This window comes from Pseudorca crassidens, chromosome 5, assembly GCF_039906515.1.
Source record: "Pseudorca crassidens isolate mPseCra1 chromosome 5, mPseCra1.hap1, whole genome shotgun sequence".
Taxonomy (NCBI): Eukaryota; Metazoa; Chordata; class Mammalia; order Artiodactyla; family Delphinidae; genus Pseudorca; species Pseudorca crassidens.
In genome coordinates, this window is record NC_090300.1 from 138,040,800 (window position 1) to 138,056,479 (window position 15,680).

General features: G+C 38.9%; 1 protein-coding gene across 3 annotated transcripts in view; it reads left to right on the forward strand.

Moving 5' to 3' along the window:
* Nucleotides 1–15,680, forward strand: part of ITSN1 (intersectin 1) — a 232,299-nt gene that overhangs the window by 54,440 nt on the left and 162,179 nt on the right. For all 3 annotated transcript variants that reach the window (XM_067739398.1, XM_067739396.1, XM_067739397.1), the window contains exons 2-4: nt 6,710–6,769; nt 8,952–9,044; nt 10,032–10,095. In XM_067739398.1, coding sequence (XP_067595499.1) covers nt 6,742–6,769; nt 8,952–9,044; nt 10,032–10,095 — 185 coding nt within the window. In that variant the 5' untranslated portion in view covers nt 6,710–6,741. The remainder of the gene's footprint in view (nt 1–6,709; nt 6,770–8,951; nt 9,045–10,031; nt 10,096–15,680) is intronic.

A 15,680-nucleotide genomic window follows, 5' to 3' on the forward strand; every position in this document is an offset into this window, starting at 1 on the left:
ATATATATCAAGAGGTGGCATTGCTGGATCATATGGTAGTTCTATTTTAATTTTTTGAGGAACCTCCCTACTGTTTTCCACAATGGCTGCACCAATTTACATTTCACAGCAGCAGTGCACAAGGGTTTCCTTTTCTCCACATCCTCGCCAGCATTTGTTATCTCTTTTTGATAATAGCTATTCTAACAGGAGTGAAGTGATACTTCATTGTGATTTTGATTTGCATTTCCTTGATCAGTAGTGATGTTGAGCACCTTTTCAGTGTACCTGTTGACCATTTGTATGTCTTATTTGGAAAAGTGTCTGTTCAGGTCCTTTGCCCATTTAAAAATTATTGTTGTTGTTGTTGTTATTACATTATTTTTCTATTGAGTCAAATGAGGTCATTGTAAACTCCTTAATTATATTAAGTATTCTTGCTCAAAAGCCGTATTGTCTGTCCATCATTTGTTCTATCCCTTCCATTTTTTTTTAACTTGAGCTTAAAGTTGAGTCTTTTTTTATGTGTGTTTTAAAGATAAAATACTTGTTGAAAGTTATTGGAAACTCTCTTAAGAGGATAGTCCAATGTAGATATTCTAGTTTGTATTCAACTACTAGGATTGCCAAACTCTTGACTTTTAGTTTTAGAATTTTCTTTGTGGCTTGTGACCTAATGGGAAGTATCAATACACTACACTGTATGTATTTAAAGTGCACAGTTTGGGCTTCCGTGGTGGCACAGTGGTTAAGAATCCACCTGCCAATGCAGGGGACACGGGTTCGAGCCTTGGCCCGGGAAGATCCCACATGATGCGGAGCAACTAAGCCCGTGCACCACAACTACCTAGCCTGCGCTCTAGAGCCTGCAAGCCACAACTACTGAAGCCCGCGCACCTAGAAGCCCTGCTCTGCAATAAGAGAAGCCACCCAATGAGAAACCCATGCACTGCAACGAAGAGTAAAGCCCGCACGCAGCAACAAAGACCCTATGCAGCGCCCCACAAAAAATTAATTAATTTTTAAAAAAGTGCACAGTTTGATCAGTTTTGACACATGGATATACCTGTGAAACCATGACCATTATGACGATAGCAAACGTTTCCATTCCTCCCCAAAGTTTTCCTGTGCCTCTCTGTAATTTTACATTCTGTCCCTTCCTCTACTGTCATCTCCTGGCAATCACTGATTGGTTTTCTATCACTATAGAGTAGTTAATATTTTCTGCAATTTTTACAAAAATGGAGTTATACTGTGTGTGTGTGTGTGTGTGTATACCTGCTTCTTTCATTAAGCATAGTAATTTTGACATTCATGCATGTTATTGCTTATAGCAACAGTTGGTTCCTTTTTATTGCTAAATAGTATTTCATTGTATGGGTATATCATTGTTTATTTATCCATTCATCAGTTGTTTGGGTTGCTAGTTTTTGGCTCTTAAAAATAAAGTTGAGGGGCTTCCCTGGTGGCACAGTGGTTGAGAGTCCGCCTGCTGATGCAGGGGACACGGGTTCATGCCCCAATCCGGGAAGATCCCACATGCCACGGAGCAGCTGGGCCCGTGAGCCATGGCCACTGAGCCTGCGTGTCCAGAGCCTGAGCTCCACAACAGGACAGGCCACAACAGTGAGAGGCCCACGTACTGCAAAAAAATAAATAAATAAAAATAAAGTTGATATGATATGTGTAGAAATCTTCCTGTGGATAGAAATCTTCATTTCTCGTAGCTAAATATAGAGAAGTAGAGTGGCTGGGTTGAATGGTAGCTGTATAATTTTTTTTTTTTTTTTTTTTTTTTTTTTTTGCTGTACGCAGGCCTCTCACTGTTGTGGCCTCTCCCGTTGCGGAGCACAGGCTCTGGACGCACAGGCTCAGCGGCCATGGCTCACGGGCCCAGCCGCTCCGTGGCATGTGGGACCTTCCTGGACCGGGGCACGAACCCGTGTCCCCTGCATCGGCAGGCGGACCCTCAACCACTGCGCCACCAGGGAAGCCCTGTATAATTTTTTAAGAAAACTGTTTCCCAATGTGATTATACCATTTTACATTCCTACCAGCAGAGTCTAGCTGTTCCACATTTTTGTCTGCACTTGGTATGCTCAGTCTTTTTCATGTTTGCCATTCTAGTGGAAACATAGTGGCACATGACTTTGGTTTAGTTTCCCTAATGGCTAATGATGTTGATCACCTTTTCATGTGTTTCTTGTCCGTTTCTGAGAGTTATTTTGTGAAGTGTCTGTTCACATCTCTTATCAATTTCCTCACTAAGTTGTTTGTCTTACTATTTACTTTTAGGTTGCAAGAGTTCTTTATATATTCTGAGTACAGTTCCTTTGTCTGATGTATGTGTTGCAAATGTTTTCTCCCAGTCTATGGCTTGCCTTTTTGTTTTCTTAAGGAGATAACATTTCACTTTGATGAAGCCCAATTTACTGTTCTCTCTCTTTTTTAAAAAATAAATCATGCTTTTTTGTGTCCTAAGAAATTGTTGCCTAGCCCGAGGGTCACGAAGATATTCTTGTTAGAATTTTTTTGTGTAAAACTATATGGTTTTAAATTTAGGCCAAATTTAAATTTTGATCCATTTTGAATTAATTTTTGTGTATTTTGTGAAGTAGGATCGGTGTTCCCCCCTCCCGCCTCCACCACCTCCCCATATCTAGTTGATCTACTTCAGTTTGTTGAAAAGACTTTTTTCCTCCAGTGATTTGCCATTGCCAAAAATGAATTCACCAAACATGTGTAAATCTATTTCTCAATGCTTTGTTCTATTGATCTGGTATGTCTGCCTTTACATCAGTCCCAAAAGGCCTTGGTTATTACATTGCTTTTTTAGTAAATCTTGAAATCAGGTAGAATAAATTCTCCAATTTTGTTCTTTTTAGAAATTGCTGTGGTTATTCTAGGTCCTTTGCATTTGCAAGCAAGTGTCAATATCAGCCTGCCAATTTCTACTCAAAAGCCTGCTGCAGTTCTAATTGGGATTGCATTGAATATATAGATCCATTTGGCGGGAATTGCCATTTTAGCAATATTGAATCTTTCTATTAACATAGTATATCTCTCCATTTATTTAGGTCTTCTTTAATTATTTTTTAAGCAATATTTCATAGTTTTCAGCATAGAGACCTTGGCCTTGGATGTCTTTTGTTAAATTTATACCTAGGACTTTTACATTTTTTTGACACTGCTATAAGAGGGATTGTTTGTCTTCATTTCAATTGCCAATTATTGTTCATATATAAGAATTCAGTTGATATCAACGTTTCATCCTGTGATATTGCCAAATTCACTTATTGTACTATTTTGTAGATTTCTTGGGGTTTTCTATGTAAACAATTATATCATCTGTAAATAGAGTTTTATAGATTTTTTAAAAATCTTTGTCTTTTTTTTTTTTTTTTTTTGGTCTGTTTGTTTTTCTTACCTTATTTCAGGGCTAGAACCTTCAAAACAATGTTGAATAGAAGTGGTAAAAGTAGATATCCTTGCCTTCTTCCTGATCTCTGGGGGGAGAAATTTAGTCTTTAACCTTTAACTATGATGCTAGCTATAGCTTTTTCATAGATGCCCTGTATCTGTTTGAGGAAGTTTCCTACTAATCTTAGATTCCTGAGAGTTTTTATCATCCCTAGGTGTTGAGGTTTTGTCAAGGCTTTTTTTCCCACATTTATGGAAAAACGATTATATGAGCTTTTTGGTTTATTCTGTTAATATGGTTGATTACATTAATTTATTTTCAAATGTTAAATTAACCTTGACTTCTGCATAAACCCTTGGTTATGTTTTTGCCAATGTATATCCTTTGTTATATATTTTTGAGTTTCAGCTTTGAATTCTTCTTTGGTGAAGAATTTTTGCATGTTCTTTACAGTCTTGTTCTGTAATTTTGGGGGGATACAGCTCAAAAGACGTATGACTTGTCAATTTCAAGGACATTATGAAGATTAAGTGAGGTGGAAAACTAAAATTTTTTGGAAAATTATCAAGCTTACCTACATAATATATTGACTGAGAAATAGTGGAAGAACAGAATAGCAGCTGTAGTTTTTAAAGGGAATTGGCAGTGAGAAGTGGCCTGCTTCATCACTGGACTCACAGACTTTCAGTTCATTGTGGTGGCTTGACCACATGTGTTTTCTCTTCTCCTTCCCTGATGTCTGCCATAATCACATAGGCAGCTAAAAGATGTAAACTCCTAAGGAAAAAGATAACAGTAGAGAAGATAGTGACAGAAGATTTTTTTTTTAATATAAATGTATGTATGTATTTATTTATTGGCTGTGTTGGGTCTTTGTTGCTGCGTGCGGGCTTTCTCTAGTAGCGAGCAGTGGCTACTCTTCATTGTGGTACACGGGCTTCTCATTGCAGTGGCTTCTCTTATTTCGGAGCGCAGGCTCTAAGCGCATGGGATTCAGTAGTTGTGGCACACGGGCTCAGTAGTTGTGGCTCGCAAACTCTAGAGCTCAGGCTCAGTAGTTGTGGCGCAGGGGCTTAGTTGCTTCGTGGCATGTGGGATCTTCCCAGACCAGGGCTTGAACCCGTGTCCACTGCATTGGCTGGCAGATTCTTAACCACTGCACCATCAAGGAAGTCCCCAGTGACAAAAGATTTTGACAATTTTTTGTAAAGAGAAACATAACTTTGGAAAGGAGTGTTAATTTGAGTTCAGAGGTAGATAAACAGTGCCTACAAATAAAGATGAGGTCAAGCAGCTTGTCCCAGGCCCAGAGTACTTGGAGGCTCCTGGCATTCCTAGGTCAGTTTTGCAGCTGAAAATCGAAATTCTTCAACAGTCTGTGTTTCAGACATTTTGAACCATTCTCTCCTGCACCCCAGCAGACAGGTGATTACGTCAGCCCCCTTCCTCTGGGGAGATGTGAAGAGTACTAGGCCAGAGATGCTCCAGACTAGAAGGGTGAAACATGGGGTTGAAAATAAAGGGATTGTATACAAGTCCACCCACTGAAGTTAGGCCCCTCACTTCTTTCTCCCTTCTCCACTCCTCCCCAGAAGCCAGCTGGAATACCACATCTAGCTGAATATAGCTTCAATAGAAAAAATCTGACATTTGGAGATCTCCCAGTGAACAGGTGACTAGATATATCTGATCATCATAGGGAGAAGCCCATCAATTAATAAACCTGCCACCCATGCCCAGCTTCTGAGCATTGTTTTAGTGCCTCCATCTTAAATATGAAGGTACATCCAAGGATCACCAGATATATGAGCAAAGCCTCAAAAGTGAAAGAGAATGACCCTAAACGAACTATCAGTGAGCAAACAAAAAAGGAATCAAATGATGCAAGAAACAGAAGAAAACTAAAGAGTAAAATGAAAACAAAAAATCAGAAGAATAAAAGAAGTTGTGTCCATTTAAAAAAGAGATGGAGGAGAACTCTAGGAATAAATAGTTGAGAACAAGATAGAGCTTTTGGAATTTTAAAATTCCATGGACAGGGCTTCCCTGGTGGCGCAGTGGTTGAGAGTCCGCCTGCCGATGCAGGGGACACGGGTTCGTGCCCCGGTCCGGGAAGATCCCACATGCCGCGGAGCAGCTGGGCCCGTGAGCCATGGCCGCTGAGCCTGCGCGTCCGGAGCCTGTGCTCTGCAATGGGAGAGGCCACGACAGTGAGAGGCACGCATACCGCAAAACAAAAACAAACAAACAAACAAACAAAAATTCCATGGACAGATGAAATTGAGTATTAGGGCAAAGGGACTCTCACTTTTTAATTCTAAATTTATCTAATTTTTTTCTGTTACTATTTAGTATTCATTTTTAACTGTGTGCATTTACTATGTTGTTTAGTTAAGCGTAAGGAAAATATTAAGTTTGGATTTTTTCAGTTGGGGAAGAGGACTGGCTTGGTTTCACGTTGACTGTTCATGAGCAAATAATGCCTGATGGGGATATTTGAGCCTGGGTTTGTGTTTGGTATTCTGGGCAGACATTAGTGTAATATGCATTTTAAAACAGCAATCGCAGACAATGTTTTTCATAAAAGCAGCACAGGCTGTGGAGTTTGCTTCCCCTGCTCAAATCCAGCTTGGTCACCAAATGTGTGATGTTGTTCTAATCACTTCGCCTCTCTGATTCTCATTTTCTTCGTGTATAGTATGGAATGGTAATATAGTACCTATGTCATAGGGCTGTGATACTATGGAAAGAGTTAAGGGACTTCCCTGGAGGTCCAGTGGTTAAGACTCAGCACTTCCACTGCAAGGGCACAGGTTTGATCCCTGGTCAGGAAACTATTGCGCATGATGCACAGTGCAGCCAAAAAAACCCCCAAAAACGGAGAGATAAGACAGTGTGCAGCATGTACTAAGTGCTCATTAAAAAGAGCAGTTGTTGTAACCATGAAGCAGATGGAGTAGTATATGTAGATGGTTAGGAAAAAGATATATTTAAAAAATAACAAATACAACAATACAAATAATGAGATAATAGGCTGTCCCGAGCTAATAGTATCACTCCCCAGACTGAAAGCTTCTTGTTGCTGGAGAGTCTTTCGTTCACATTCCTCAGTGCCCATCATTGTACCTGGGACTGAGAAACTGTGCAGAGAAGGAATGAATGAATGAACCCTTAGTTGTAACATTCATTTGCAGTGCTATCCCCTAACTCTAGTATCAGTCTTCAGGTCATTAAGACAGCATGTTAGTGTGTTTATAAGTACCTAGGAGTGAAGTTTTCATAAACTTAAATGTTGCATTTCAATTACAGGCGTCCATTAGCAAGGTGAAAGTAACAGAAACATGGCTCAGTTTCCAACACCTTTTGGTGGTAAGTTTTCAAAGATTTTCCTTTTTTAATGTACTTGGAATCGCATTTTTAAAAACTTAGTATTATGGCAAATTTCAAATATTCACGTAAGTAGAGGGAATAATATAATCAACCCATCATATAGTTTCAGTGATTATCAATCAACTAATGGCCAATATAGTTTCACCTGGATTCTTTTGAGCACCTCTCATACATCAGATCATTTCATTCACAAACATTTTAGTGGGTGTTTCTAAAAGATAACACTTTTAAAGATATAACTACAATACTGTTACCACTCCTGTAAAGTTTCTAGTAATTCCTTAATGTCTTCAACTATCAAGTCAGTGTTAAAATTTTCCCTGATAGTCTTTAGATATTTTTCGTTGTTGTTGTTATGGTTGGTTGGTTCAAATCAGGATCCGAACAAGACACACACATTACAATTAGTTCATGTGTTTCCTAAGTTGCTTTGTTAGTGAACCCTTCTCCATCCCTGTTTTTTTGGTTTTTTGTTTTGCAGTTTATTTGTTGAGGTGACTGGGTCATTTATTCTGTACTTTTTCTTTAGACTGGATTTAAAGCATGACATTTTTGTTTTACTTTAGTTAATCTGCTTGAAACATCAATCTGCATAAGATGTGTTTTTCAGGTAATTTCCCCTAAGATTATTAGGAAAGTGTTAAATGTTGGTTTTGCTTACTGGCCAAGTTTTGTTTTGTTTTAAAGAGAGCATGCCATATGACTGAATTTCTCTTGGCAGCTGTCAAACCTAGCCACCGTGAAGAGAGTAAGGCAGCATAAAGCCCCATCCCTGGGATTACATCTGTAAAAGTCTCTGTGAGCTTCTAGTACAGAAGTCTGCAACCTTTTCAGAACCATTAGTCTTACTGTTTTATTTTCTGTTTTGTTTTTGTCCCCCTTCTTAGTTACTGAGCAAGTTTTTTGTTTGTTTTGTTTTGCTTGTTTGGTGGGGTTTGTTTCTGTTTGACAAATTTTGACAGGGCAATAGAAGTTGCAGGACTGTAAGGCCTGTGAGGGTAGGGATCTGATCTATTTCGGTCACCATCTTATCCCTAATGTCTAACACAGTGTGTGGCACATAGGAGGTGTTCAACAAGTCTGTTTTCAGTGACTGAATGAATTGCTGCTCTGCCTGTCGCTGTCATATCAGACCCTGCAGAGAAGGGAGATTTCAGTGTTTAGGCATTTTGCTTGTATGCTAGGCACCTTCACATACTGTCTGTTCCCACCTTTTGGGAAAATGTCTGAACTTTTGAAAACCTTCTACCTGTGTAATCTAGAGTTATTTGGTGAATTTGTTTGAGAAAACCTAACACTAAAGTGAGGAAAATCCCAGAAACAAGGGGATATCTGGTCAGTCCAAGAACTGAAACTGAAGGACTTAAACCCTGTTCCCTCTGGTTTGCCATTGTTTTTTTCAGGATACCCATTTTTAAAAACAGCTTCAGTGAGTTATAATCTACATGCCATAAAATTCACTACAATCTAGTATTTGAATATTTTTATCACTCCAAAAAGATTTTCATGGAATCACATAGGATACTAATTTAGTGAAGCTCAATTTTTCCATAACTTTCACTTGTGGCATTTAAGATATCTGAAAATACTGTTTTAAATTAGACTATTGATTTGTAAATCAGTCTGTTTATGTAAATAAATGATGATTATTAACATGTCTTCATACAGTCCTGCTAACTACAGGGTTATAGGACAAGTTTTTAAAAAAAGAGTTTGTGCTAATATCTTTTATTTTTTTTGGCCTGCTTTACTCTTTTCTTTTTTTTCCCCTTTCTTTAAAAAATTTTTATTGGCATATAGTTGATTTACAATGTTGTGTTAGTTTCTGTTGTACAGCAAAGTGAATCAGTTATACATATACATATGTCCACTCTTTTTTAGATTCTTCTCCATATAGGTCATTACAGAGTATTGAGAAGAGTTCCCTGTGCTATACAGTAGGTCCTTATTAGTTGTCTGTTTTATATATAGTGGTGTGTATATGTCTACTCTTAGCTTTCTAACTTTATATTCAAAACTTCCAAGGACAAACAGATGTTAACTTATCAAATCATTTATAACATACCGACAGTATCTTGAGGTACTATGGAAACTGTGCGTGTGAGCACTTTGTTTTTATTTTCTCATTGAATAATTTCTTTGTCTTTTCTTTGGATTGTAGGTAGCCTGGATATTTGGGCCATAACTGTAGAGGAAAGAGCAAAGCATGATCAACAGTTCCATAGTTTAAAGCCAATATCTGGATTTATTACTGGTAATTGGAGTCAGTATTTTTACATTTTTACTTATCATAGTGCATATATCTGTGGAAAATCTATTATGCAGAGCGAAGGTGGGCACATGTGATCTAGGGTACACTTTGCCTATTTTGCCTTAACCTGGAGTCTGTATTTTTACAGTTGCTTCTCTTCCAATGCACTCAAGTCTTTTTTACAGTTTTTAATGAATGCCAAGTCACTGTTTTAGGCATATCACTGTTGGGAATTGTTTAAGATTAATGGACCACATTCTTTAAGTAATTGTAGCATTGGACTGTGGTCCTTGAGCAAAAACACTTCCTTAATTCTGATCTTGAACTGGCTTGAGTAAATTAACAGATTATGAACATTAAAAAAATTTTTTCTTATTGCTATGTCCTTAAGGTCCTTTTGTACTTTGCGTTTTCTAATCTCTTTCCTGTTTGATTACTCTTCAGGAATTAGCTTTAGAAAAAATGGGATCTAGATTTCCTGGGAACTTGCTTTTGTGTGTATTTGTTTCACTTCTCTTTAACTTACTAATTCTTAGTCCTCGATGTGATTCTTTTAATCATTGTTACTAACTCTCCATAAATATGTTAGAAGTACCAAAAATCTGAAGTGTAGGTAAATGAGAATGGCAAAGAACTCTTTTGTAAAGTAGAAGTATGGGTCATCAGTTTCTTGAGGATTTCTGTAGGTTCACTTTGTTGTAATGTGTAGCTGTTACCATCTTAATTACTAGCAGATTAATTAAAGTGGACAATCCACCCCTACACAATGGTAGGCCCTTTTTGAGATGATTTTTTTTTTAAGTGTTACATTCTAAAGTCAGTGCTGATGGATTCATTTTATAGTTATTTATAAACTTATCATTTGGCTTTTAAAATGTATTCAGTTCAGTATTTACAGGATTATTAACCTCTTTCTTTTTGTAATTTTGCCATAAGTGGTTTTCTGTCAGCTGCTGTTTTCTTCTAAAACTTTTTCCATTTCATTTACAGGTGATCAAGCTAGAAACTTTTTTTTTCAATCTGGGTTACCTCAACCTGTTTTAGCACAGATATGGTAAGTTGGGACTTCATACAAGCAGAAGGTTATAAACTAGTCCAGTAATATCTAATCTTAATTTCTTAAGTTACAGAGGAGAACATGTATTTCTAGTCTGAAATACCCCACTACTTCTTACCAGAGAAGTACTTCTGAAAAGTGTCTTTCTGGTATGGAACTTTAAAAAAAAAAAAAAGTGGTGACATTTGCAAGATAACTGTTACAAAGTTGAATTTCCAGTTGAGAAATCTACATTTTGATATTTTCTCACCACTTTGGTTTTTTTGTTTGTTTGTTTTCTGGGGGTTTTTTGGCCACACCATGCTGGAGTGCGGGATCTTAGTTCCCTACCAGGGATTGAACCCATGCCCCCTGCATTGAGAGCACAGAGTCCTAACAACTGGACTGCCAGGGAAGTCCCTTTCTCGCCACTTTGTTTTACCTTCATCCACATCACCCATATTCATCTAAATGGTCCACATTTCCTGCTTTATAATGTGATAGTTCTGTATCTTTCATTGAATAAAAGGTAAAGAAGATATTTGAGGTTAATAATGGAATAACCAGTGAAAGAGTGAAATAACCAGTATTCATTACAGTGTTGTGCAAGGTGAGCACATAAAAAATATTGTTGAATCTCTTGATTAACTAGCACAAATAAGTGTTCAGTCTTTTGAAACCACAGGAAAGAAAGAGAATGAATGAAAAAGACTGGCAAATACAGTTTTGGGTTCTAGGTTTATGACTTTGGGAAGCCATGCTGAATTCTTTGGCCAAGAAGCCACGTTTTCCTGCAGTGTATGGTTCTTACAGTTAGTACATCATTTCCCTGGGTTCGTTAGTGTTGTGGTGGGCAGCTTGTTATGGTGAAAAGAACACATGATTTGTAGTTGAATCCCATCTGTACTACTTTCTATCTTTCTGATTTGGAACATGTACTTACCGCCCCCCCCAGCCTCAGTTTTCACATCTAGAAAATGGGAAGACACTTGTTTCCTTACAGGGTTATTGAGTGGATTAGCAGAGAAACTGTATGTAAAGGACTTAGTGTGGGCCCTGGCACATAATAGAGCCTCAAAACAAAACCCCAGAAAGGTACTGAGCTGGCCAAAAATGTTCGTTCGGGTTTTTCTGTAAGATGTTACGGAACGCAAAAATAAAGATTGACGTAGTTCCTTGTTGCCTTTAAGCAGAGTCTACAGAACATAGTCTAAGCTTGATTATAAGTGTTGTCAGTATGAAAATCATTTACTGTGTTCTGAAATAGCAAAACTTTCATGGGAAATTATATATTATTTGTGTGTGGATTTATTTGAATTGAAATTAAATGATATCAGATTCCTGTGCTTTTTTTGGTGTCTGCTTTATTTTCTTTTTCCTGGTTGTCAGCATATGGGCTGCCAGACTGTCTCTTTCAACTATGATACCCTTTTAGTGCTAATGTCTCATCTACTTTGAAGTAGAAAATTCAGATAACCAAGGTTTTTGGAATTACTTTTATTATTTTTTTTTAATTAATTAATTAATTTTTGGCTGCGTTGGGTCTTCGTTGCTGCGGACGGGCTTTCTCTAGCTGTGGTGAGTGGGGGCTACTCTTCGATGCAGTGCACAGGCTTCTCATTGCAGTGGCTTCTCTTGTTGCGGAGCACGGGCTCTAGGCGCACAGGCTTCAGTAGTTGTGGCACGCGGGCTCAGTAGTTGTGGCGCACAGGCTTAGTTGCTCCACGGAATGTGGGATCTTCCTGGACCAGGGATCAAACCCGTGTCCCCTGCATTGGCAGGTGGCTTCTTAACCACTGTGCCACCAGGGGAGTCCCTGGAATTACTTTTAAAGTAAAGTAAAAGACACACACACACACACACACACACACACACACACACAGAAGGAACACTCATGTACTTCTGAGCACAGGGACACTGACCTGTTGGTTAAGTGCCTAAGTCTAAATGCAAGAAACTTGTGACATCTGTGTTAAATTTCTTTTTGCTTTGTGTTCTGCTGTGTGATTGTTTTTCACACCATCAGCCAAGATCACTCACTAGAATCTTCCTTTCCCAGACTTAGCTTCCTTCACTGAATTCTGCTTTTATACTGTATTTCCAATCTATAAAGGTTCATTCAAGAAGCAGTCTTGTAATGAATACTCTGCTGCAAGGAAATCTATAATAAATTAACATTTATTCATTCAACAGTGGAAGAATATTTATCAGATGTCTACTATGGGCCTGTGCCTGTTGTAGGTGCTGGGAATACAGCTGTGAACAAAACTGACAAAATTTGTGCTTTCATCGAAATTGCAATCCAGTGGAAGGAGATGGTCAATAACAGCATAAAAACTGTCACATGTTAATAAGTGTAATGGAGAAAAATAAAGTATTATTTAGTAAATTTCAGTTCTTTCAATTAAGACAGTTAATTTTTTGTTTGTTTTTTTGGGGTTTTTTGTTTGTTTTTTTTTTAACCAGAGTATACCAAAGTCATTTTTACCAACTTATTCTTTTCATTGTGAAAATTTTTTAACAGTGAATATAATGAGTCTGCAGACTTAGGTTAAATCAAAAGTGTTCTTTGTCTTTAATTTTTTTCTGACATTTTGTTAAATAAATTTGTGATGGCATATTTTACTTTCATCAAGAATTGCTATCAGAGGAAAAAAAACAAAATGAAACACACCTCTAAGAATCTTTTCCCAAAAGCAATATCTCTGAAAAGTCGTTAGAAATTTCTCGAGCCACAGATGTCCTGCTAAGATGCTGGAATGGTGTGGTGCAGAGTGTGAGGAACATCTGTCTTTTGACAGTAGCTCTGATGCTTCTTCACTTTGGAAGCTTGAGCAATACTTCACCTCTTCAAATTTCGGTTTATAATTTATAAATAACAGCTGACCTAATGAAATAGTTTTCCCTCCCTATCTCTCATGCTAATCTTGTGTTCTCATGTGGTTTTTCTGATGGGATCACAGGGCAAGTCCAATGCCACTTTTGGTAGAGAGAGAAGTGGGTTTGAGTCTAAAATTTTAGGCAGTCCCTGTGTCATTCCTCTGGGGAAGAAGAAAATTTTGGATTGAGAATTAGGACCTTTTTCTAGTTTCTCTTTCTCTCTGGGCCTTACTTTCATTTGCTCTGGACCATTCAAAAGTGTGAGTGATGTGCACAGCTGGGAAATATCTGTTTGAATCCATGTAGAAATTATATTCCAGTTAATTAATTTATGAGCTTTGGAACTATAACCTACTAATACTTTGGAACTACCTATCTCTCCAACCCAGTTTCCAATTAAGAATACAGGAAAACTTGAATTCTCCCTCAGAATGGAGTCAAGTCAGTGTGTGTAATGCCAAATTATAACTGTGGCCAAAGATGATATATCTTCCTAGAAATTGTCTTGCTAATAAGGAACTGGAAGGAACAGGGCCAGTATCCTATATCCTTTTGGCAGCTTAAATGCTTAACATTGTTGCAACCTTGATCTGGTGTGGAGACAGAGAAGAAGAAAGCAGAGGGCAATGGACAAGAGCCTTGAAGGCGGAGGAAAGCAGAGGTGGAATGAGGACTTTGGAATCAGAGGCAGTAGGTAGGGGCCACAGAAATGGGGATTAGAAGCTCTTAAGGAGAGAAATGAGGGGAAGAGAGGCAGCACCACCTAGAAATGGGCCCCAAGAGGAGGAGGAAGCCAGAGGCATAAGGGCAGAAATTAGAACATCTTGGTGATCTGGCTCAAGGATGCGGCAGGGGGCAAGGCTAACGCCTGTGTGACGCCTTTGGATGCTATCTTAGGATACCACTGAGCATATGTCAGGAGGGCCTTCAGCCCCCAGCAAGATCAGTTTGCCAAAGTCATTTACCCCCAGAAAAAGTCATCCTGGACATTCCTGAGTCTTCACCATCTCAGTTCATGGCATTGAGCATCTACCCGGCTGCTGGAAGCCATGCCTGATTCCTCTCTTTTCCTTACCCTACGCAACCAATCCATCAGCAGGTACTTTTTGACTCCATTTACAGACTGTATCCCCAATCTGGCCATTTCTTTCTGTATCCTTTGCTACCATCCTAATTTGTCATAGTGGGCCTAATAGCTGGGCCCACTATTCGAGCATTCTGACTCCCGAGCATTCTGACTGGAGTCTCTCACACTTGCCTGTTTAGATTCCATTCTCCAAACAGCACCCCAACAATCTTTTGAAAAAGTAAATCCATTTAAAACTCTCCATTGATAAGAAAACCCAAAGTCATGACCAAGGCCACAAGGCCCAATATGATCTGGCTCTTGCTTTTTCCCTCTTCTCTTATTTTGTACCACTCCCTTCCTCAATTTTTGCACTCTAGTTTCTCTGACCTTTTTTCTATCTTTAAATGGGTTCCTTTGGCCTCAGGGTCATTGCACTTGGCATTTTCTCTTCCTATCATGCAGCTCTTCTAGATCCTCACATATTTGGCCGATTACCCTTCAGGTTTTGGTTCACCTCCCCAGAGAAGGGCTTCCTGACCACTAATCTAAAGCAGTTCCCTCTCCCCACCTGCTCTGAAGAACGTCTTCTCTTTCCCATCACCTTGCTTTATTTCTTTTTTTTTTAATAAATTTATTTATTTTATTTATTTATTTTTGGCAGCATTGGGTCTTCCTTGCTGTGTGCTGGCTTTCTCTAGCTGCGGCGAGCGGGGTCTACTCTTCGTTGCGGTGCGCGGGCTTCTCGTTGCGGTGGCTTCTCTTGTGGAGCACAGACCCTAGACACGCAGGCTTCAGTAGTTGTGGCACACGGGCTCATTGCAGACTGTAGAGCGCAGGCTCAGTAGTTGTGGTGCACGGGCTTAGTTGCTCTGCAGCATGTGGGATCTTCCTGGACCAGGGCTTGAACCCATGTTCCCCCTGCATTGGCAGGCGGATTCTTAACCACTGCGCCGCCAGGGAAGGCCTTGCTTTATTTATTAATAGCACTTACCGTGTGGAATAATCTGACTAGTTTTCTTGTTGAGTGTCTGCTTGCACTGAAACAAGCTCTGAGGGCAGGAACCTTGCCTGTCTTTTTCTTAGTTGTAAGCCTAGTTCCTGGATAGAGACCTTAGTAGGTGACCTGTTCAAAAATATTTGTTGGAGAAATCCCTGGTGGTCCAGTGGTTAGGACTCTGAGCTTTCACTGCGGTGGTCCAGGTTCAATCGGCCAAAAAAAAAAACTTCGGATGAATAAACAAACAGATGGGTGAGTGACTAGGCCTGGTTAATCTGCACAGTGGGAGGTGAGCAGCCTGTGATGAGCCTTTGTGGGTGAAGTAGGCTCCTAAAGGAATCTGTTGGCTTCAGTTCTGGTGTAGTGAATGAGACTGAGCGAGAGGAGGCCCGCCTTTTTTCTCTGAATCCTATGATACAAACAAGACAGTTTCAGAATTTCTACACTCCCATCCACCACAAACAACAAACCTATTCAATGGCGTTCAAGGTTACTTCATAGTTCTTTTGTTTATAGCCTGAGGATATATGAAGTACTGTGTTCAGATGTTATTTAGATTAGTTTTTTTCCCTTCTTCCTATGTGGACATGTTACTTATTTAAAATACTATTAGGTTGATTTGGTTTTTTTGCTTTTTTGTTTTTAATTAATTTTTAT